General features: G+C 38.4%; 1 protein-coding gene across 1 annotated transcript; it reads right to left on the bottom strand.

Annotated features, from left to right (window-relative positions):
• Positions 1–1,947: 1,947 nt before the first annotated feature.
• On the bottom strand, positions 1,948–23,436 carry LOC118592308 (albumin-like). The gene is made up of 14 exons (XM_036201132.1): positions 23,358–23,436; positions 22,714–22,771; positions 21,668–21,800; positions 13,788–13,999; positions 12,891–13,023; positions 11,506–11,603; positions 9,876–10,005; positions 8,686–8,900; positions 7,381–7,513; positions 6,253–6,350; positions 4,230–4,368; positions 3,694–3,917; positions 2,615–2,747; positions 1,948–1,997 (listed from the first exon to the last, which is right to left on the bottom strand). The coding sequence occupies exons 1-14, from the start codon at positions 23,434–23,436 to the stop codon at positions 1,956–1,958; spliced, it is 1,827 nt and encodes a 608-aa protein (XP_036057025.1). The 3' UTR covers positions 1,948–1,955.
• Positions 23,437–23,794: the final 358 nt, after the last annotated feature.

Here is a 23,794-nt window from a genome sequence, read left to right as displayed (position 1 = left end):
ACTGAATGTAAATTCTAAATTTTTATATGACTCTTTCACCACCCAGCTCTTGTGCTTCATCAACCCAGTGTCTTCAGCACCCCTCCAGATCACCCAGTCCCCTCTTCATGAATCCAGTGTGCTGAAGGACCTCTCCAGATCACCCAGTCCCCTCCTCCAACATTGCTTCTTGATGCTTTATGCTATCATCCTCAACTGTAGTAAATTTTCTCAATCACTTACTGTATCGGTTCAATGAGCCACCTTAAAGCCATTCCTGTCTCCTTTGTCCCCAACTCATTCTTAGAGTCCCGCCGACAAAGGGAAGCCATGGTTCATAGGCTCTTAGTCTCTCATTCAGAACTCGCATAATGTTGAAACTAGCTTATATGCTCACTGCCCACAGCTCAGGGGAGTATTAATGTTTGTTTTCATCTAGTTGCCCATAAGGAGCCAGAGCCTCTGCTGAAGGGAAAGAAGCTAGAAAACTGGGTGTTTTCTCAGAGCCTACAAGGCTGTCAGGGGAGCATGCCTTTGGAAAATACAGTCCTGGACCACATAATAGATTCTTTTCATTTTTTATTAATTGCAGTACATAGAAAAGAAGTCAAATGTTTAAAGAAATTTGGATTCCTTAGGTTGTTGATTTTACACCAACAGAAAAAATGAGTAAGGTTTGTATCTGCATGTCTCTCTTTTTCTCAGGGTAGACTGAAAAATAAAAAGAAAGATGCAAGTGTTTTTTTTTAATAGAATATGTTTTCCAAATCTATTTTTTGAGACAGGGTTCCTCTGTGTTATTTTGGTGGCTGTCCTGTATTTCACTCTGCAGGCCAGGCTGGCCTCAAACTCACAGAGATCCGCCTGGCTCTGCCTCCCGAGTGTGAGATTAAAGGAGTGCACCACCACCACCTGGCCAAAACTATTTTTACAAATACTGAATCTTAGGCCCTTTTTGCAATATTCACCAGTGTAGACAGCCTAGGCATGATCTAGCCTTAGCTGACCTTCCTTACTATGGGGACAGAAGGTTCACTGCTGCCTGTTCTGACACCTCTTCCTCACTGATCCCATCAGGGCCCTCAAGTGTCAAAGTCAGAGGTCTCACCATTTCTCAAGACCTACTAAGTCCCTAATTTATTAGAAATGGAAGCTGTCTCCTAGAAGGCAACAAAATCCCCCTTTCCTTCTAAAATAGATATATTTTAAAATTAATCCTATATTTATAGGTTATTTGTTTGAATACACAGTAAGGATGTGTTTTCATATGGAGGAACAATTTTCTTTTGTTATCTTCATTTTTGTTGGTCTTTTTAAAAAATCACTTCCAAAATATTTGAAATAAAATTGATCAGCATATCTATGTTCAATTATCTACATTTTTAAAGTAAGCTGTTTTCAGATAGGAATTCTATCAAAGCTTGGCATATGACACATGAGCTATTTGGAAGCAGATCATTTATTATGAAACAGGAACCCCGATAATATAGCTCCATCAGGTCTTCTGGTGAAATGGATTTACAGAAGTATTGGCTCAAACTCTGCAGAATCAAAAATACACAACTGTTTTGACTTAAAAAAATGTTCTTTCATATGGTTTCAGTTTTATTCTTAGGCTATCCTTGACTGGACTAACATGTATGACTCCATGTAGTACATCATGTAAGTCATAGCAGAGCCATGATAAGTCCTCAGCTCTGGAGTGAATTGTCCAGATTGGCTCCTTCTCTCCCTAGTTTGGCTGCCCCTTGGGTACATTGCACTGATCTAGACCTTTATGTATTCATTTTCTTATCTGCAAATGGAACCCAAATTGGTGAACATAAGTGAGGGCCTAAGAGGGGTGGCAGGTGCTAGTCTACATGGCTATTGCCAAATGGTCAGCAAATCTTAGCCATTTTAGTAAAAATGAGTATGATTGCTTTTTTTAAAAAGCCCAAATATACTTACCTGAGATGCTTGTGATTGTGATATGTTTAGGCTAAGGCAGCTTGGCTTGCAGAAACAAGTTTGGGGCCCTGAAAACACACACACACACACACACACACACACACACACACACACACACACACACACAAATGATAGATGTTAGAAAAATACTAGCAAGAATATTAGAATTTGCACCTCCACAGTTTTCAGTGATTGTAATATAAATTCACATGCCTTGCATCACTTAATTACAGTTTTCCTAGAATTCTTAAACAAAGCTCACTAATATCTGTTTTATCCAAAAGAATAAAATAAACTCTTGTATGACCACGGGGGAGGGAATGTGAAATGATTCAGACATGTAATTGTAAATGTTCTCCTCTCAAGTGTGAAATTAGTCAATTCAAAGTGTAACATTTCAAGACAAGGTTTAAATGAGTTAATGATTCTGGGCTTTACAAATATTTTTAATTATGTTCATAAATGTTATTAATTTAGAACTGAATGGCCATTATCAACATTTTATATGCTACAGTGTGGTAGGACATAAAAATTAGGAACTATGTAAGTCAGTTTGTATTACAGTTCTATGGTGAACACAATCTAGATTGATCACATTATTCAGCATATGAGTATCTAAGCCTCAACCTAACCAAATGCACAAAAATGGAAACTGAACATATCAAAATGCAAAACACTCTGTTACCTCTTCAGAGAAGCAGGCCTCCTTGTCATCAGCATTGCAGCACTTATCCAAGAAAGTTGCAAAATCACCCATCACAGTCTTCAACTGGTCATCTGTAGCCTTGGGTTTGTGTTTCACCAGCTCAGCAAGTGTCCTGCATTAGGACAGAGAGCAGGAAGAGCAAGGAAATGTTGACTCCTATGCACGAAACCAAGACAGCAAGGACTCAAGGTCATAGTTTAAGGTTACAAATCTTGGAGACAGTGACTTTGGCTTCCAGGACCAAGCATGCCATTGCCAACCTTAATAATCTTGACTGTGTATGAAGGTAATAAGTGCCACTTGGCTAGAACTGGATCAAATGGAATAATCAGTTCAAGTCACTCTGTGTTTTATGTAGTTTCCAGAAAATTCCTTAAAGACTTCTCTCTTTGCACTTAATATACAGAATATGGCTTTCTAACATCTGTTCCATTTGAAGTTATTAATGGGGATGTTATAAGAATTAAAACAAGCAAAACAAGAAGAAAATGCTGCTTCTCTGTCACTGATACCTGTAGAGCATTAGTACCAGAGAAAAAGAGTTGTGTGGGGAATGAGTCTTGTATCATGGTCTAGACCAACATCACAGATCTCCAAAGATGATGAGAACAATTTGCTACATTTCATACTGTTGGAACTTCTCCTGAGAGCATTGAGGAGTCCACCCTCTTTGTGCATTTCCAGCTGTATCTTTTCCTATTCTCAGAAGCAATCCAGTGGCCCTGTCTTGCCTCTGCTGTGGCTTCGTTATGCAATGAATACAGATAATTATTCATACCTTGAAATAAATTCTGCTATGATTTCTAGGGCCTGTCATATATCAATATAAATTCACCAGTTAGGTATTTAGAATTTTCTACTGTGCCTTGACTGAAATTGTAGTCTTCTGTCATTTTTATGCACAGTATTAAAGATAATGCATATGAAAGATATTAATACATTTTTTCACATAGGAAAAAGATGACACTTTTTCAACTCAATAATATCAACATCTAAACAATTTTCTCTAAGGTATATAATCACTGCACAAAAAAATTATCCAAGAAAATATGGCTCACATTTGTTTCTTTATCTGCTTCTCTTTCTCTGGAAGTGTGCAGATATCAGCATGGAAGGTGAAGGTCTCAGCTTTAAATTCTTTGGGAACATAGGTTTCATCTACTGGCAGAGCAGAGAAGCATGGTCGCCTTTCCACCACAGATAAAGTACAGCACTTGGTGACCTGACCACTCACTGGGGTCTTCTCATGCAGCACACATACATGGTTCAGGATTGCAACCATCTAAGGAACATGCAGGCAGAGGAGCAGAACAGTCACTAAATCACAGACACCCACTTTCTGATGCACTAGAGAAGTGCCATATTGAATTAACAACTTTGAATTCAGCCTTGATTGCCATAGTGATTTATTTATCTTTGAAACCAAACATATGACTTATAAAAATTCTCTTTCAGTTAAATGTAAGTGCCCATGTCCCAGCTACCATAAACACATGCACATATTTGCACACCCTTGCTTCTAAAAGTTAGATTTGTCAATGTTTAAAGACAAAAACCCAGTATTGCTGACTTTATCATAGTTGAAAAGACTCACATAGTCTTCCATGCAGGGCAGTCTCTTTTCTTCAGGAAGCACACAGCACTTGCTGCCCACATTTCCTAGATTTCTTGAAGTTTCTACAAGAGTTGGAGTTGACACCTGAGGTGCTTTCTGGGTGTAACGAACTAGGAGCCTGTTATAAAAAATAACTTATATGTTTCCATCCAGGCAGGAAACTGGTCTGGTGTAAAATATTTCAACAAGAAAACTTTACCCCAAATCAGCTAAGATATTTCCCCCCACTAATCAAAGCTCTTCACTTCTAGGATGATAGAACAGTTTTGGAGGAAGACCTTGTCCTGAGAAACTAACTAAGTTGATATCTCCCTGCAGTGTATGATCTTAGTCTTAGATCTGTACTAGAATCATAAGGAAATGAGTTACATTTCTCTAATCTAATGGTATTAATGTCCTTGGTGCTGCTTGAAATAAATTCAATCACAAATTTACACATATCAACACCGTGACAAACTTAAAAGATACTGGTGTAAAGATGGCTGGTTTAATAGAGACTGTACAAGGATTAAATGAAAGGAAATAACGTGTCTGCCTGGCACAATATCTTGCAACTAACAACATCTAGTATTTAATAATGCACCATAACCCATAAAAATCAGTGTATGACTATAATCTACCCAAGTGAAGAAATCATGTCAATTCCAAAGGCAAGAGTTAGAAGAACACTAAAAGTGTAAATGACCTGAATAAGGAATGATGTGTCTTCACTTTACCTCCATAGATAAGGTTCTATGGAATTGTGACATTACTCTAGCAGGCCATTCAGTCCCTATCTTTTCTAGAAATGAAATTCCATAGGAATACAAGGTCACACACAACTATCAAAGTTTAGGTTTAATTCCCAAGTTCTAATGTTTCCTGAAGTGAACCCTTATTTATGTAACAATTGAATGTTATCTAAATCTTTGGTTATTATTTTGTGTTCAGCATTTCTATCAAATCTGAGCTTCTGCTGTCCAAAGCATGCTACTTCTTGTTCTACCAAATATCATTCTACTGTTTGCTCATAAACTCTACCTACTCTTTGAAGGATACTCCCTGTTCTAATGTATCAAGGTTTGCTAGAACCCTTAAAACTATATACTCCCAAGAGACCAGTGTTTTATATTATACAGTGTGGTGATATTGTGTTCCCCAATATATTGTGCATCCTAATAAATTTATCTGGGGTCAGAGAACAGAAGAGCCACTAGATATAGAGGCCAGAAAATTGTGGCACTCACATACCTTTAATCTTAGCATTCCAAAGGCAGAGATCCGTCTGGATCTCTGTGAGTTCAAGGCCACACTGGAACCAGCCAGGCATGGTGACACAAGCCTTCAATCCCAGGAAGTGATGGCAGGAAGCAAAAGGGTATATAAGGCGTGAGGACCAGGAACTAGAGCCTGGTTAAGATTTTTGGCTTTTCAGCAGCAGTTCAGCTGAGATCCATTTGGATGAGGACTCAGAGGCTTCCAGTCTGACAAAATAGGATCAGCTGAGGAATTTGTGAGTGAGGAAGCTGTGGCTTGTTCTGCTTCTCTGATCTTCCAGCATTCACCCCAATAACTGACCTCAGGTTTGATTTTATTAATGAGAACTTTTCTTTCTTTCTTTCTTTCTTTCTTTCTTTCTTTCTTTCTTTCTTTCTTTCTTTTTTCTTTTTTTTTTGAGATAGGGTTTCTCTGTAGCTTCAGAGCCTGTCCTGGACTAGCTATGTAGCCCAGGCTGGCCTCAAACTCACAGAGATGCATCTGCTTCTGCCTCCTGAGTGCTGGGATTACAGGTGTGCACCACCACCACCCAGCTTTAATGAGAACTTTTAAGATTTGTGCTACAATACAGGGATATAATCCTCTCCATCCAAAAAAGGAAGTTATCTACTCTACAGAATTTTGTGATGGATAGGAATTATAAATAATGTGTTTTCATTACTAAGGCCATATGCTAGGTGGCCTAAATGATGTTTTACATAATTGCAAATTTACCAGGAAAAAAAATAGCTGAAAAAATACTCACGAATTTTGGAATCCATATTCTCCAAGCCTCTCGAAAAGTTCACAGTTAGTTTTGACTAAGTTCTTAGTCTCTTCTACCAGAGGGGGAAGTTCACCAAGCTGCAACATAAAAGAATTGTGTTTATAGCATCCTTCCTGAGAGCCCAGTGAAGGTCACTTGAATTTCTCCCTTCCTGCTGTCCAAAGACACTTCAGGAGATCTTCCCTGTCATGTCTGTCACATTACATTTAAATTGTTCCTTTTATTTGAAAGGTCATTTGGTGCAAGTCAATAAGAATCTTCAAGCTCTGGAATTGAATGGCTGTGTTTGCACCAGGTCATTTGACCTGTTTTCTTGTTGTGCAAGTGTTCTTCCCATGTCTAAGCTTAGGGCTGATCCCCTCTACTGTGGCTTTAAGTGTACTTAACTAGAACTGTTCTGTTAACCAACTAAGTGGGTGAAATTAAAATCACACCTAGTGCACAGCAGACCTTCAGTGGACAGCGGCCGCCATTTTCATGCAATCTCTCAAGTTGGATCTTGAAGTCTCTGAGATGAGAAAGTTTACTTCCAGACTCAGTCACAGATTAGTGCCTGGTACTCAGCAGCTTCTTTGTAAAATATGATTCTCTTTTTGCCCCAAATAGGTCAGAAGCCAGTGTTTGCTGACAGGTAGCCTGATGTCTTCCACAACAAAATGCTTCAAAACCTTCTCCAAAATGCTTGAAAGTATTTTAAAGTAGAAGAGAATACAAACTCCTTTGAGATATTAATGGTAAAAGTTGACAATTGGGGGATCGGGTTAACTGTCTTTAAATCTGAGTTAAATATCTCTTTTGGCATTTGAATTTACTCTATTTTATTCTCAAGAGTATAAAAAGGGAACCACTATAATAAAGATTTTGTGAAAGTAAAGATTCCTTCCTTTCTCCAAATCTTCCCATCCTAGAGTGATTATTAGAGGTTTCCTTATATTTTATCCAGTGTTTGTCCTATAATGATTAATAACTTTAAGAGCTCAGGCTTCCCCACATCTCAAGAAAATATCTGAATTGAACATATATCAATTTTCATTAGTCCATCGCTTCCTTTCTCCTTATAGGAAGTGCTGCCAGGAGCCTCTGTGCTCTTGGCCTAAGGAAACATACCACTTTGCCATAGCATGCAGCAGGATCAGCTTCAGCACAGCACTTTTCCAGTGTGGCTTCATATTTCTTAGTGAGTCTCAGCAACAAAGCAACAGAGTAGTCAGGGTGCCTTCTTGAGTATTCATACAAAAACCTAATGAAGATGAACATAGACTGAGTTAAATAGATGAGCAAGTAATAGACTCACATAAGTAATCTCAATAGTGATTCACACTCCAAGAATCATGCATTGGAATGAGCTCCATGCAGGAAACTAAGCAGCAAGAACTTGGGACCCAGAGATAACTCTTCCCAGGATCAGCTTTTCCACCATGATGTATTTAATGTTCTTCAGGGGCAACTTATTAACATTATCAGTGCATGAACCTCCTCCACTGTAGAAGAGAAATAAGGATAGCATCTCTCTAACAAGGTGGGTTGGGATAAATACATGGCACACTCGATCAAAGCACACATAGACTGGTGCATATTAAATGCACGATTCATTATTATTTTTACTTTATACATATTTCGTTTTGAATTTAGTCTATAAAGTATCTCAACAAATGAGTAAATAGAGATAATATTAAAAGTTTCTTTTTCTTCTACATAGGAGTAAAATCTTTTATTAAGTACAATTTAGTATAGGGTACAATTATAATCTAATAATTAAATGATAGAATTAAGTGTTGTAGTTACTGAAAACACATAGTCATTTTTTAGTCATTGTATCCTGTCTTGCCACACTGTGATATTCTGGTCTTTTCAATCAAATATGAAACAGCTCATGTCATATTGATATTTATATGTATATGTGTGTTTTATATACATAAATGACACTAGTTTATATATATATATAAACATACACACACATATATATAGATCTATATCCTTCCTGTCATCACAGATATTGATAGATACAGGTGGACAGGAAAGGAGAAAGTTAAATAATACATAATATGTCCAAATGCATTAGATATTTAAGAAATATGCTTATAAGAATGATTAAGTGATACATACAATTTATATATTCATTGAATATTTCTAAAGATTTTCAGAAATATCCCTATGAAATAAGGAACATTGAGTTTATGCTAAATGCGTGAATGATTCCATAACAATATTTTAAATTACTTAAAATACTTTTCAGGTAAATTTTAAAGGCTGAGAATGACAAGGGTGAACAACTTACTGAGAGCCACAGAAGTCGTGGTGACTCCAAAGAACACCTGGAGTTCCAGGACAGTCAGAGCTACACAGTGAGACCTTGTCTCAAAACAACCAAACAAACAAACAAAAATTATGAAAGGAAAGACATCTACTCACTTGCCCAGGAAGTTATCTTTGGCCTCAGCATAGTTCTTGCACACTTCACTATCCTCAACAAAATCAGCAGCTAAGGAAGGCAGATCAGCAGGCATGTCATCATGCTCCACACCAGCAAGGCACTGGGATTTCTGCAACAGTGGTCTGTCACAGCAAGCCTGCAGTTTGCTAGAGATAGATGCTTGGTTTTCACACATGTACTTGGAAAGATCTGCCTGTGAGAAAGGAAAATACATGTTTAAGAGAAGTTATCTTTTCTACATTTTCCCGCACACCTTTGTTATGTGGGTAAAGCATATTCATCCTGCTCTAGACCATTCACAACCAAAGTGTCTTCTGTAAACACACTCTCACCCACACAGTACTTCAGAACCTGCAGACTCAGGATACTACGACTCAAACAATTAGATTCAAGAGACACTGTTAGGAACAAGTTATTTATTTATTTATTTAAATTGATTAGTTTTGATTATTTATTAACTGTATGTTTCTATGACTGAGATAATTCAGGTTATTTTTTTCTACAAAATTTAGTGCTACTTTTCCAAGTTTTCCTCCCAAATGAAGGGTAGGTATTTCAAAACTAAATAACTCATTAAATAGTAGGCATAATTACAATGAGTAATGAATACAGTTACGGCCCTGCTTACATATACAATGTATAGATCTTAAGTTTTCTAGGGTTATCATAGCAGAAGATTTGTTTTTATCTTTAATCTCTAGAAGGGAAAAGTGAAGGATATAGTAGTATAGCTTTGGAAAAGTGAGGTCACAGCAAATATTTGTGTAGTTAACACCGACAGTTAATTAAGGGAAAGACTATGGAGGGATAAGTGCATCATTCTTTCAAAGCCTCTCCAATCTGTGGGGTCTCCAGCCCCGTTCTTCTCCCCAAAACATCTTAGAAATCCACATTTGTAACTGTTCTCTTTCCATTTAAGCCTCCTCATGATGTGACTCAACAGAGTTTTGGGTCATTTAACAATTCAGAAAACATTTTTTTCTGTTTTTGTTTGTTTGTTTGTTTTGTTCTGGTTTTTTGTTTGTTTGTTTGTTACTGGAAAGTGCTACAAAGCAAGGAAACTTGGTAGAATAAAGGAGCGCCCAGAGACCATGTCAACCACCATCAGTGTTCAATGATGCAGCCAAACACATCCACTCACTGACTCTGAGATGCAACAACTCTTTACCCTGTCATCTGCGCATCCAAGCAGGTCGCCATGGCAGCACTCCTGGGTGATTTTGGTAAAGTCTGTTGCCAATTTGCTTATTTCTGTGAAGTCAGCTTTGGGGAATTTCTGGCTCTTACGAGCTACCATCCTTAAAATAAAATTTCCCCGTCAAAGAATTATTATCATGTTGTATTTGTAAGAAAGCAGTGAAAAGATACCATTTATAACAAGGAAGTTCAAAACTGAAATAAACAAAATTATAAAAAAATTCACTAGTTCTTATAACGCTAGTTCTGACACAATAGTTACATTTTCCTTTGGCAGAATTGTCTACTGAAAGAATGTGAGTGATGCGTGGAAAGCTAATGCCTCATAAGATTAAAATCAAAGAGGAATTCCTAAAGGGGTGGCAGTCTGGGGGCATCAAGTTTGAGTCCTCACCTGTCTTCTGTCTCTGGCTTGGTCACATCTTAGCAATGTGACCACAAGCAGGCTTTAGCTTTTAGAGTGTTAAAAACACATTAAATCAAAGGATCTGTGAAGTTAAATTACATAATGGCATGAAAGTGTTTTTTATCTTTCTGAATTCTAAAGGTCTGTGGAGGGAAAATAAATTCCCTAACTTTTAGAGAATTAGAGAATTTTTATCATGGATCCTTCTGCCAAGAAATTGTTCTAGCAGACAGCTTCTAAGCTCTTCAGCAAGATATAAAAAGCCAAGATCTTCATTATTTCAAAAGTAATTAGCCGGGCAGTGGTGGCACACACCTGTAATCCAGCACTCGGGAGGCAGAGCCAGGCAGATCTCTGTGAGTTTGAGGCCAGGCTGGGCTATCAAGTGAGTTCCAGGAAAGGCACAAAGCTACACAGAGAAACCGTCTCAGAAAAAAAAGAAAAGAAAAGAAAAGTAATTTTCCGTTCTGTAGCTCTGATAAAACTATCTTGTCTTTGCAATAACCAACCATAGCCTTTGTAACAGTGTGTTGTTTCATGTTGGAGTTGCTATATTTATTGATTTGATTGGCTTTAAGAATTTGGATAGTAAGGATGACTCAGTGAGGCTAATTCCTGCTGACAGTCTCTAGAGAACATGCACAGAGTCTGTCATCTCTATTTTCTCTCCTGTTACTGACAAACAGGACAGGTGCTAGAGGGGAGGCATATTTTTCTTGGCTTATATATTGAAGGTTGCTCCCAGATTCAGTTACATAATATAAAAGCAAGAGAGGGTGGAGCAAACACATGAGATTAGGGACAGAATTGGAGTTGTAAGAAAATTCAAAGTAATAACTCCAACTTGTTTGATGGCTGAATTCAATTATCTGGACATTAAACAGACACTTTCCCAATGAAGGAAAGTAAATTAAGTAAATTAATTACCATGAGTGTGACTGTATTTTTTAATCATTTAAAATGAGATTCCTGGTCTTTATAAACAAGTGGGATCTAAATACCTGTCCTCTGTTAGACAAAAAAAGCCTTCTATGTTCTTTGATGATTTAAAACAAAAAACTTAGACACATTGTCAATATATTGCCGTTCTTCTGATTCACCTCTATCAACTATTCATGAGGTACTTTATAAATGCACAATATTATAGATTGGAAAATTAATTATCAAGATGTGAATTGTGATATAAGACATGTACCATGCTTTGAAAGGTCTCTCTCCAAATCTCTGAATACTGGAGCACTTCATTGTCTGGTGGGCATATGAACACAACACTTTCTCCTTCAGAGCATCAAGCTACAAAACGAAATCCAAATGAAAAAATTTAGAGAAGACAATTTACACACACACACACACCCCTTCAAAACTTCAGACAGACCTATGCCAAAATAATTTGTTTGGGTGGGGAGTTGAAATCAGGACCTTGTGTGTGTCAGGCAAGAACTCTGCTGCTGAGTTGCACCCTCCCTCCAAATGAAAATTTTAAAAGATAATTTACACCTAAATTCACAAGTACTCCTTTTGATACATGATTATTTTGGTACTTAAGGGAATGAACATCAGTCTGGTCATAGTGGAGTTTTCTAGGTAATTAAAATGCAGCACCAAGGACAGGTCCTGAGTCCACTGCCTGGGGGCTTCCCAAACAGTTCAAGCTCATCACTGTCTCACTTATCCAGAGGGTCTGATCCAGTTCCATGCGTGTTCCTCAGCCACTGGTTCACAGTTCATGCATTTCCACTAGTTTGGCTATTTGTCCCTGTGCTTTTTCCAATCATGGTCTCAACATCTCTCACTCATACAATCCCTCCTCTCTCCTGCCGATTGGACTCCTGGAGTTCCACCTGGGGCTCGGCCATGGATCTCTGCATCGGCTTCCATCAGACACTGGATGAAAGTTCTGTCATGATAGCCAGGATGTTCGGCCATCCGATCACCAGAGCAGGTCAGCTCAGGCACTCTGTGACAGCATAGAGACATTGCCAGGGGAAAGGGTCCTAGATAGGTATAGTTATATATATATATAACTTTTTAATTGTGTGACTAATTCACCTAAGTCCCTACTCCATCAACTTTTATAAAATGAGTAAGTGCCTAAGAAAAACAAGTGATTCACATAATAAATGTTGATGGAAGAAAGGATTGGATTGCAACATCTTGCCTCAGTGAAATTCACTGCTTTGAATTCTATCTCCAGTAAAATGTCTCAAGAAAGGACTAAAAGGCTAAAAAGCAAAAAACAAACAAATAAACACCAAACAAACAAAAACTAAAACAAATGAACTAGCCCTTGCTGTCCAATGTGACAAATGCTATTATACTACAGAAGTCATCACCATAAAGAATGGGAAGACAAGTAAACACACATCCAAGAATTCCCTCTCTAGACCATCACTACTAAATGTTAGATGAAAGAAAGATATTAGAACAAAAAGCCATTGGTAACTTAAGAGGGAAGAAGGTTTTCTAATGACACATAAAAGTCTCATTCAGAGATTCAAATTTCCTAAATCAACTGTAAGACAGTCAAATCTCTGGGTTTGGTATACAGAGCAGGTCTGTCACCATCTTTCTGGGGATCACCTTTGGTGTCAAGCAGGCGGCTTTGTCAGCTTCTGCACAGCACTCAGTCATGATGGCATTGTACTTCTCAGCAGAGTAAAGGAGCTCTGGGCCATAGAAGTAAGGATGTCTTCTGCCAACTACATGCAAATAGCTGAGTTATGGAAAAAGAAGAAAGCAGGCAATCATTTCCCACAGCACATAATGATTAGTCACCCAAACCCAAAGATTTGTAATTGACCAAGTTTACTCATTGTGGCCATGAGTGATGGCCTGTCTCTGTTCTTCTCAAGTGAGAGAAGGTGGATTAAATTTGTGTATGTGTGCAAATATTTACCTGTGTATATTTTTAGTAAATAGTCAAATTTGGTTGATATAACATTGATGACAAAAATGAAATTGGTCCAGAAAACATGAACACTACACACCCACATACACGCACACGTACCGTGTCAGAATATTTTACAACTTCTCAATCTCAGATTTTAGACACAGGTCATATCTGTTTTCAAATATGAAAATATCCTTGATTTTTTATGGTCATTGTGCAGAGTTTTGTGGTATTAAATATTATATTTTTAAAAATAACTTCAAGGTAAAACCTTCCCAGGCTTGAAGTTGGATATTTGTTTTTTTTTTTTTTTTTTTTATGACATTTAGCATAAGTGTTACTGGCAGATCTATTCTCAGGGTTTTTGTTTGTTTGTTTGTTTGTTGTTTGTTTGTTTTTTGAGACAGGGTTTCTCTGCGCAGCTTTGTGCCTTTCCTGGAACTCGCTTTGTAGACCAGGCTGGCCTTGAACTCACAGAGATCCACTTGACTCTGCCTCCCAAGTGCTGGGATTAAAGGCATGCACAACCCCCATCCCCAGGCTATTGCTCAGTTTTTAATTTAAGACATAGATATCTGTTTACTTACTGTCCCATAAATGTGGCAGCATTTTCCTGAAAGGAGGTGCACATGGCCTCAGCATTGGGCCTCACAAAGGGGGGCAGGTTGGGGTTGTCATCCTTATGTTGCATGAAACATTCGTTTCTTTTGGGTTCTTGTTTTGTACAGCAGTCAGCCAGTTCACCATAGTTTTCATGAAGACTTGGAATGGAACACAGCTTGTCTCCAAACAGCGTTTGCTAAGTGGGAATCAGAAGCTGTCACATTCCTGCCAGTACCTGACTTTCTCTATAACCAAAGAGCAGTGTGAAAAACTGTGGGTAAAACTTGGTTAAGAAAAAAACAGAGAAGCAAATAGCTAAAGGCCTTGAAGAATGTTGCCTTACATGTTTTCTATCTGGCACTAAAAGCTAGAAGAAAAGTCACTATAATAAAAAAAAAAAAATCAAGGGAAGCTAGGACTTGAGGGAGCACGTGAACTCATGCTCAGGAGCAGCATGTTCACACAACTTCTCATGTGATCTGCTCCTTTTGAAGAAGCCCAAGGTTTTAGGAGGTTCCCTGTAACACTGAGGAATAACACAATCTACTATACATAATTACTGCATTAAAATACAAATCTCCTTTTATTCTAGGAACAGTGTACCTCCAAAGGACTTCAATTGTTAAATAATCCTTCCCTTCCTCATTAATTTTTATTACAAAAGTCATTTAACTTCATGGAAATTTTACTGATCTAAACAGAATTTATTAACTTTCAAAAATGTATTTTTATGAATATCATGGTAGAACTGCAATATTTTGTGTGAATCACTAACTCTGCAATGAGAGGAAAAGGTTTCCAGAGCAAAGCAAGAAGAAAGGGCCTAGAGATAAATTTGAAAATGGTTTGCCCATATATTAAGTATGAAGAGAAGCTCAGGCCTCAGTATTTGAAATCCTACCTGTAAACAGCAGAACTTCTTCTAAATGACTAAACAGGCCACTTTTTTATTGTGTATAAAATATGTATGTCCCACAAATAGAAATAAAGCGCTATATACTATAACTTTATCCAAGTAACCAAATAGCATAGAAGTCAGCTGATACATTCTGACAATTAGCATAGTACCATTACTTCAAGAAATCACTAGCCCTCCGAGGCTACTGTAGCATTGCCTGTAATAATCAAAATGTATGAACAGCCTAAACAGCCATCAGCAGATGAAAGGAAAAGAAAATGTGGGTGGACAGATGAGAGTGTGGCGGTGTACACACTAGGGATTACTCTCAGCCTTTAGAAGAGGAACGTTCCGCAACAGGCACCACCATGGGCCAATCTGGAGGACATGTTGGTAAGTGGAAAAAGCCAGTCATAGAAAGACAAATTCTGTGTGATTCCACTTAATTAAGATACCTGCAACAAGAGACCAGCACCCGCTCCCATCCGCCCCGGGACTCCCATCTGGACCAGAGGTGAGTGTCTGGGGTTATAGTCAGAGAGGCAACCGCCCCTGGGTCCCACCCCTGGGCACAATCCTGGGAGGACCTGCCCAACTTGGCCCCAGTTTCCGGCCAATTGGAGGGCCCTGTGGGAAGGCTCCCCTTTTCCAAGACTGCAGGCAGACCCTGCAGTCTCCACACCCTGCCCCCACACCCATTTGCCCAAGACCCCAGCCAATTCCTGAGACTCAGAGACCAGCCCCCAGCTCCCATCCACCCCGGAACTGCCATTTGGACCAGAGACCAGAGAGACCTGCAGTGGACACTACAACCTCAATGCCTTGCCCCCACACCCATCTGCTGGAGACCCCAACCACTTCTGGAGACTTAAAGACCAGTGTCCAGTATGCCATCCTGTCCCAGATCTCCATCTGGACCAGAGAGCCCCAAGCTCCCATCTGCCCCAGAACTCCCATCTGGACAAGATAAGGAGATTCCAGGGACTGAGTCCAGCCCCACAGCTCCTATCCGGCCAGCACTCTCATCTGGACCAGAGGTCTCATCAAGCCCAGAGCTTCCATCTGGACCAGAGAGAGGCTCCCTAAATCTGTCAGCTCTGTCTGGACCAAGTACACTGATAAGACCAAGAACGAACCCAAGAGAAGGGCAGATGTCAAGGCAGAAGTACATACAACAAAATAAAGAGCAAGACAGCATCACCAGAACCTAGCCCTTCTCTAACAGCTACATCTGAACATCATGGAATGGAAGAAGAAGAAGAAAACAACCTTATAAGTAACATCATGAAGAGGCTAGAGCCTTATATAGAAGAAATCAAAAATAAAGTAGATGAACAGACAAACAAAAAATGGGAAGAATGCTATAAAAAACTAAAGGAAAGGACAATTAAAGCAGAAGAAAACAATAAGTATCTGAAAGAAAATCAGGAAAAAAACAAGGGAAACAGTCCAAGACCTGAAGAGGGAAATAGAAAAAATGAAGAAGACACTAGCAGAAGGATGCTGGAAATAGAAAATCTGAGTAAATGAACAGGAACTTCAGATGCAAGTATAACCAACAGAATGCAAGAAATGGAAGAGAGGATTTCTGGGGTTAAAGATACAGTAGAAGAAATAGATTCATCAGTCAAAGAAAACACTAAAGCCAACAAAGTCATGACCCAAAATGTCCAAGAAATTTGGGACACCATGAAAAGAACAAACCTACAAATAATAGGGATAGAGGAAGGAGAAGAATACCAACTCAAAGGCACAGAAAATATATTTAATAAGATCATAGATATAGTGATATTTTATTTGTATTGAAATGTGATTTTATTTGTATGTCAATAAAATTGCCTTGAGGTCAGAGCAAGCCAGAGCAGAAGCCGAGCAGTAGTGGGGCACGCCTTTAATCCCAGCACTTGGGAGGCAGAGCTAGGCAGATCTCTGTGTGTTCAAGGACACAGCCAGCATGGCAGACACACGCCTTTAATCTCAATACCAACCATAGACGACCTGAAGGTCTGTACAAACAGGCAGTGACAAGGAGGTCATGTGGCTGGGTTTACAACCAATGAGAAAACAGAACAGAAAGTCTTTAAATAGACAGGATGCACAGAAGTAGGTCTCTTGTGGAGAGGAGGAACCGCAGAAGCAGTGAAGGATAAGGTTTTCCGCTTTTGCTCTGACCTTGTGGTTTTTAACTCTGCAATCGGTTCTGTGTTTCTTATTTAACAAGCTGGTTACATCTACACATAGAAGAAAACTTTCCCAACTTAAAGAACGAAATGTCTATGAAGATACAAGAAGCCTATAGAACACCAAACAGACTAGACCCCCCATAAAAGTCCCATTGCCACATAATAATTGAAAAAACTAAACGTATAGAAAAAAGAAAGAATATTAAGGGCAGCAAAGGAAAAAGGCCAAGTGACTTATAAAGGCAAACCCATCAGAATAACACCCGATTTCTCAATGGAGACTTTGAAAGCCAGAAGGAAATGGACAGATATAATACAGACAGTAAGAGACCATGGATGCCAGCCTAAACTGATATACCCAGCAAATTTCTCAATCATCATAGATGGAATGAACAAGACCTTCCAAGACAAAACCAGATTTTAACAATACTTACCCACAAACCCAGCCCTACAGAAAGCACTAGAAGGAAAATTCCAACCTAAGGAAGGCAGATACACCCATGAAAACACAGGCAATAGATAACACCACAGCAGAAAACCCCAAAGAAGAGAAGTACACACACACTACCACCAAATAATAAAAATAATAACAGGAACGAACAATCACCAGTAATTAATATCCCTTAATAACAATGGACTTAATTCACCTATAAAAAGACACAGACTAACAGAATGGATACAAAAACAGGATCCGTCTTTCTGGTGCATATAAGAAACACACCTCAAATTCAAAGACAGACACCTCCTAAGAATAAAAGGCTGGGAAAAGATTTTCTGAACAAACAGTCTTAAGAAACAAGCTGGTGTAGCCATCTTAATATCCAGCAATATAGACTTCAAACTAAAATCAATCAAAAGAGATGATGAAGGATATAACATACTCATCGCAGGAAATATCCACCAAGATGAAGTCTCAATTCTGAACGTTTATGCCCCAAACACAAGGGCACCCACATATGTAAAAGAAACATTACTAAAGCTTAAATCACATATAAAACCCCACACATTAATAATGGGAGACTTCAACACCTCACTTTCACCTCTGGACAGATTGGCCAATTTGAAACTTAACAGAGACATAATGGTCTTAACTGATGTTATGGCTCAAATGGACTTAATAGATATCAAAGGAACATTCCACCCAAACAGAAAAGATTATACCTTCTTCTCAGCACCCCATGGAACCTTCTCTAAAATCAACCACATACTTGGCCACAAAGCAAATGTCAACAGATACAAAACAATTGGAATAACCTCCTGTGTTCTATCTGACCACCATGCTTTAAAGTTAGATTTCAACAACAAAAAAACCCTACAGAAAACCTACAATCTCATGGAAACTGAATAATGCTCAACTGAATCACCAATGGGTTAAGGAAGAAATAAAGAAAGAAATTAAAGACTTCCTAGAGAACAATGAAAATGAATACACCACATACCTAAACTTATGGGACACTATGAAAGCAGTGCTAAGAGGGAAATTCATAGCACTAAATGCCCACATAAAGAAGTTGGAGAAATCTCATGCTAGTGACTTGACAGCACTCCTGAATGCCTTGAAAGAGGAAGAAGCAAAGTCTCCCAGGAGGAACAGACACCAGGAAATTATGAAATTGAGAGCTGAAATCAATAAAATAGAAATAAGGGGAACAATACAAAGGATTAATGAAACAAAGAGTTGGTTCTTTGAGAAGATCAACAAGATAGACAAGCCCTTATCCAAACTAACCAAAAGACAGAGAGAGAGCATCTAAATTAACAAAATCAGAAATGAAAAGGGGGACATAACAACAGACAATAAGGAAATCCAGAGAATCATCTAGGTCATACTTCAAAAACCTCTACTCCCCAAAACTGGAAAATCTAAAAGAAATGAATAATTTTCTGGATAGGTACCACATACCTAAGTTAAATCAAGATCAGATAAACCATTTAAATAGTCCAATAACCCCTAAGGAAATAGAATCAGTCATTAAAAGTCTCCCAACCAAAAAAAGCCCAGGACCAGATGGTTTCACTACAGAATTCTACCAGATCTTCAAAGAAGACTCAATAGCAATACTCTTTAAATTGTTCCATACAATAGAAGCAGAAGGAATATTACCAAACTCCTTCTATGAGGCTACAATTACCCTGATTCCTAAACCAAACAAAGATGCAACAAAGACAGAGAACTACAGTCTGATCTCCCTCATGAACATTAATGCAAAAATATTCAATAAAATACTGGCAAACAGGCTCCAAGAACACACCAAAACACTTATCCACCATAATCAAGTAGGCTTCATCCCAGGGATGCAAGGGTGGTTCAACATATGAAAGTCCATCAATGTAATACACCATACAAACAAACTCACAGAAAAAAAACCACATGATCATCTCACTAGATGCAGAAAAGGCATTTGACAAAATCCAACACCCCTTCATGATAAAGGTCTTGGAGCAATCAGGAATACAGGGAACATTCCTAAACATAATAAAGGCAATGTACAGCAAGCCAACAGCCAACATCAAATTAAATGGAGAGAAACTCAAAGCAATACCACTAAAATCAGGAACAAGGCGAGGCTGTCCCCTCTCCCCCTACTTATTCAATATAGTACTTGAAATTCTAGCCAGAGCTATATGATAACATAAGGAGATTAAGGGGATACAAATTGGAAAGGAAGAAGTCAAGCTTTGCCTATTTGCAGATGACATGATAGTCTATATGAGTGACCCCAAAAGTTCAACCAAGGAACTGATACAGCTAATAAACACCTTCAGTAACATAGCAGGATACAAGATCAACTCAAAAAAAATCAGTAGCCCTCCTGTATACAATAGACAAACAGGCTGAGAAGGAAATCAGAGATACATCACCCTTTACAATAGCCACAAATGATATGAAAAACCTTGGGGTTACTCTAACTAAGCATGTGAAGGACCTATATGACAAGAACTTTAAGTCCCTGAAAAAAGAAATTGAAGAAGATGTCAGAAAATTGAAAGACCTCTCATGCTCATGGATAGGCAGGATGAACATAGTAAAAATGGCGATCTTACCAAAAGCAATTTACAGATTCAATGCAATCCCCATCAAATTACCAACACAATTCTTCACAGACCTGGAAGGAATAATACTCAACTTCATATGGAAAAAGAAAAAAAAACAGGATAGCCAAAAGAATCCTGTACAATAAAACAACCTCTGGAGGCATCACAATCCCCGACCTCAAGCTCTACTATAGAGCTTCCATAATAAAAACAGTTTGATAGTGGCATAAAAATCTCCATGTGGACCAATGGAATCAAATTGAAGACTCTGACATTAACCCGCACACCTATGAACATACAATTTTTGACAAAGAAGCCAAAACTGTACAATGGAAAAAAGAAAGCATCTTCAACAAATGGTGCTGGCAAAACTGGATGTCAATGTGCAGAACGCTCCAAATAGATCCATATCTGTCACCGTGCACAAAACTTAAGTCCAAGTGGATAAAAGACCTCAACATAAATCCAGTTACTCTTAACCTGATAGAAGAGAAAGTAAGAAGTACTATTGAACGCATTGGCACCTGAGATCACTTTCTAAATATAACACCAGTAGCACAGACACTGAGAGAAACAATCAATCAATGGGACCTGTTGAAACTGAGAAGCTTTTGTAGAGCAAAGGACACGGTCAGCAAATCAAAGCAACAGCCTACAGAATGGGAAAAGTTCTTCACCAACCCCACATCTGACAGAGGGATGATATCCAGAATATATAAAGAACTCAAGAAATTAGACATCAAAATGCCCAACAGTCCAATTAAGAAATGGGCTATAGAACTAAACAGAGAATTCTCAACAGAGGAAGCTCAAATTGCTGAAAGTCTTTTAAGGAATTGCTCAACATCCCTAATTATCCAAGAAATGCAAATCAAAACAACTCTGAAATACCACCGTACACCTGTGAGAATGGCTAAGATCAAAAACACAGAAGACAGCTTATGCTTGAGAGGATGTGGAGCAAGGGGAACTCTCCTCCACTGCTGGTGGGAATGCAAGCTTGTACAGCCACTTTGGAAATCCATATGGCGCTTCCTTAGAAAATTGGGAATCCTTCTCTCCCAAGACCCAGCTGTAGCACTCTTGGGCATATACCCAAGGAATGCTCAATCATACCACAAGTGCATTTGCTCAGCTATGTTCATATCAGCTTTGTTTGTAATAGCCAGAACCTGGAAACAACCTAGATGCCCTTCAACTGAAGAATGGATAAAGAAAATATGTTACATATACACAATGGAGTACTATTCAGCAGAGAAAAACAATGACATCATGAGGTTTGCAGGCAAATGGATGGATCTAGAAAAAATCATCCTGAGTGAGGTAACCCAGACTCAGAAGGACAAACATGGTATGTACTCACTCATAGGAGGATACTAGATATAAAACAATGATGACTAGACTGCTACACAACTCCAGGGAGCTACCTAAGTAACAGGACGCTAGGAAAGACACAGGGATTACCCAATGACAGAGAAGTGGATGAGATCTACATGAACAACCTGGACGAGAGTGGGAGAAATGAAAGGCAAGGTTTGAGGGAATGGAGGCTTGGGGGAGCAGAGATCCAAGCTGGATCAGGAACAGAAATGGAGAACAAGGAATGGTAGACCATGATGGATGAGGACCACATGAGAACAGGAGTGGGCAGAGTGCCTTAGGTGTGGAAGAAAGTATTTGTTTTCCCTTGAACCACTCAGAATTACATAAAAGAGGCAAAGGGTCCTCAGAATCAGAATGTACTGACAATTGGTTTATCACAGTTTGCAGCAGACTCGTTGGCTATGCATGTCTTTGCAAATTCGGTTATTTCATTCACTAATTTCACATGTTCTTCATATGGGCATTTCTGGAGATGCTGGGCAAGGGTGACCAGGACTCTGGAAAACAGACATAGAAATAAAACTTTACTACAAAGCAGTTGGTTTTTCTAAACAGGAAACTGTGTAGGTGTATACCATCTATATTTTGTTTATCTTTCTTATGTAGAAAGCCTATTCCTGTCAGCTCTTCTCTGAGGCATAACCAGGATGAGGTGCCTTTCCAAGTAAAAAGAACATGGATTCCTTACCATGCTTAAGTATAGATGCATATGTGTGTCAGTAGATTTATAAACATGAGACAAGCAAGCAAACTATGTTCTAAATACATTTCATTGTCAAGACTAGACATTATATGAGTCCTTTGAGTTATTTCTTTTCTGATCCATATACCTCTGTTAATTGGGGGTGTATGACACTACTGACCTTAAACAAAATAAACTTCTCATTTTCACTCCATTAAAACATTTTTGAGGTTGGGGATGTGACTTAATTATAGATCACTTGCTTCACATGTGGGAGTCTCCAGTACTACAAAGACAAAATAATCTTCTCAAGATAACATGGGATTTTGTCGTGTAAAGAATTAGCAAGTTAGCCTCTCATGGAGCTATATATCATATACCTTCCCAGAAAAAACACTAAGATTCTGTTCTTCACAAGTTAAATGTGGACTCCAGAATCTCATTCTTCAGTAAAGCAGCCACAAGTGAATAGATACATTTAATTAAAATCAAATATCATTTGAATGTGTGCTCCTCACTTACACTTGCCATGTTTCAATTGCCCAATAACCATGTGTCCTCTAGCTGCCATATTGCTCAGCAAAGGTCTACAGTCTTTCTATCAACAGAAACATTTATACTGGACTGCTGCCCTACAATTTTGCACACTAAAGGTGGGAGAAAGGCATTTTAGAACTCAAACTAATATTACCAGAAGCATTAAAATGACTTTCAACATTTTAACTTACAGGCCTTTGAAATGTTGTTCTCCCAAATCATTAAACCGATGAGCAATCTCACTCTTGTCTACTGGAACAGGGAGACAAAAACCACAAAACATATTTAAATATTGATGAAGACAATTAATTATAATACTGTTGTTCGTACTTCTTTCCACACACTTAAGCTATTCCTTTATGTTAAGACACTGACCTCTGATCTCTACATAAAAACATGAATCTGCCAATGACTTCTTCCTTCTACATTTAAAGAAATACCCTTTCACTATGAATATATTATTTTAAAACCATCTAAGTGTTTATAGCTTTACATTCAAACCTAAGATTCAATGCTTTTGATGTCTGCTAAGACATCTGAAATAAAGTAAGTACAAATGGAAGCTCAGCTGTAGTCAGTATAGCTTGTCACTGCCTACCATGTCTTCAAAATTAAAAGAAATGATAAACTAAACTTAAAACATATCCTCTCATTATTTTCACCTAATATATCTAAAGTATATTAATAATATAACCACACAAGGGTTCTCAGACACAAAATATCATCAAAGTCTAGAAATAAGCACTAAAGGAAACCTTAACGCTTTCAACATGCAGGGCTTCCGTTACTAGGAAAGTACGATAGAAGTGGATCAGAAAAAAGATAAAATTCTTACGTGCATCTCGGCGAAACACACCCCTGGAAAAAGCAGAGCTGGAGACAAAGAGGAGGAGGAGGAAGGTCACCCACTTCATTGTGCCAGAGGCTTGTGGAGTTGATAGGAAAGGTGAGATGTGTGCAGGGAAATCTGCTCTAATATACTTCTTTAACCAATAACTGCAGATCATTAGCCAGACTCAGCTCGCACTTCATTGGTTCCTACCCAATTACAAAATCATACAATCTTTGCCAAAAAGTTGTTTGACTAAATCCCTTGCGTAAGTTTGCCGTCTGGAACTGTTTTCCCCACAAGGCTTTGTCAATTCATGAAAGTTATGTAAAGCAACAAATTTTACATAAGAGTTTAAACTGTTCAAACCTATTTTCCCTTACTGTGCTCTCTGTCTCCCATTTGAGCACTTTTGGTTTGGGCCTTTGCATGGAAGAACTGAA

Source organism: Onychomys torridus, chromosome 10, assembly GCF_903995425.1.
Source record: "Onychomys torridus chromosome 10, mOncTor1.1, whole genome shotgun sequence".
Lineage (NCBI taxonomy): Eukaryota > Metazoa > Chordata > Mammalia > Rodentia > Cricetidae > Onychomys > Onychomys torridus.
This window is presented reverse-complemented; position numbering and strand designations above follow the sequence as displayed.

Bases quoted from the DNA above. Each gene is read 5' to 3' on its own strand.
- LOC118592308 (XM_036201132.1), bottom strand. From the start codon at position 23,436: ATGAAGTGGGTGACCTTCCTCCTCCTCCTCTTTGTCTCCAGCTCTGCT. The intron at 4,369-6,252 runs GTGAGTATTTTT...TTTTTATAACAG, and splicing joins GAATATGGATTCCAAAATTC to GCTCCTAGTTCGTTACACCC. The intron at 3,918-4,229 runs GTGAGTCTTTTC...CATGTTCCTTAG, and splicing joins TGCCCTGCATGGAAGACTAT to ATGGTTGCAATCCTGAACCA.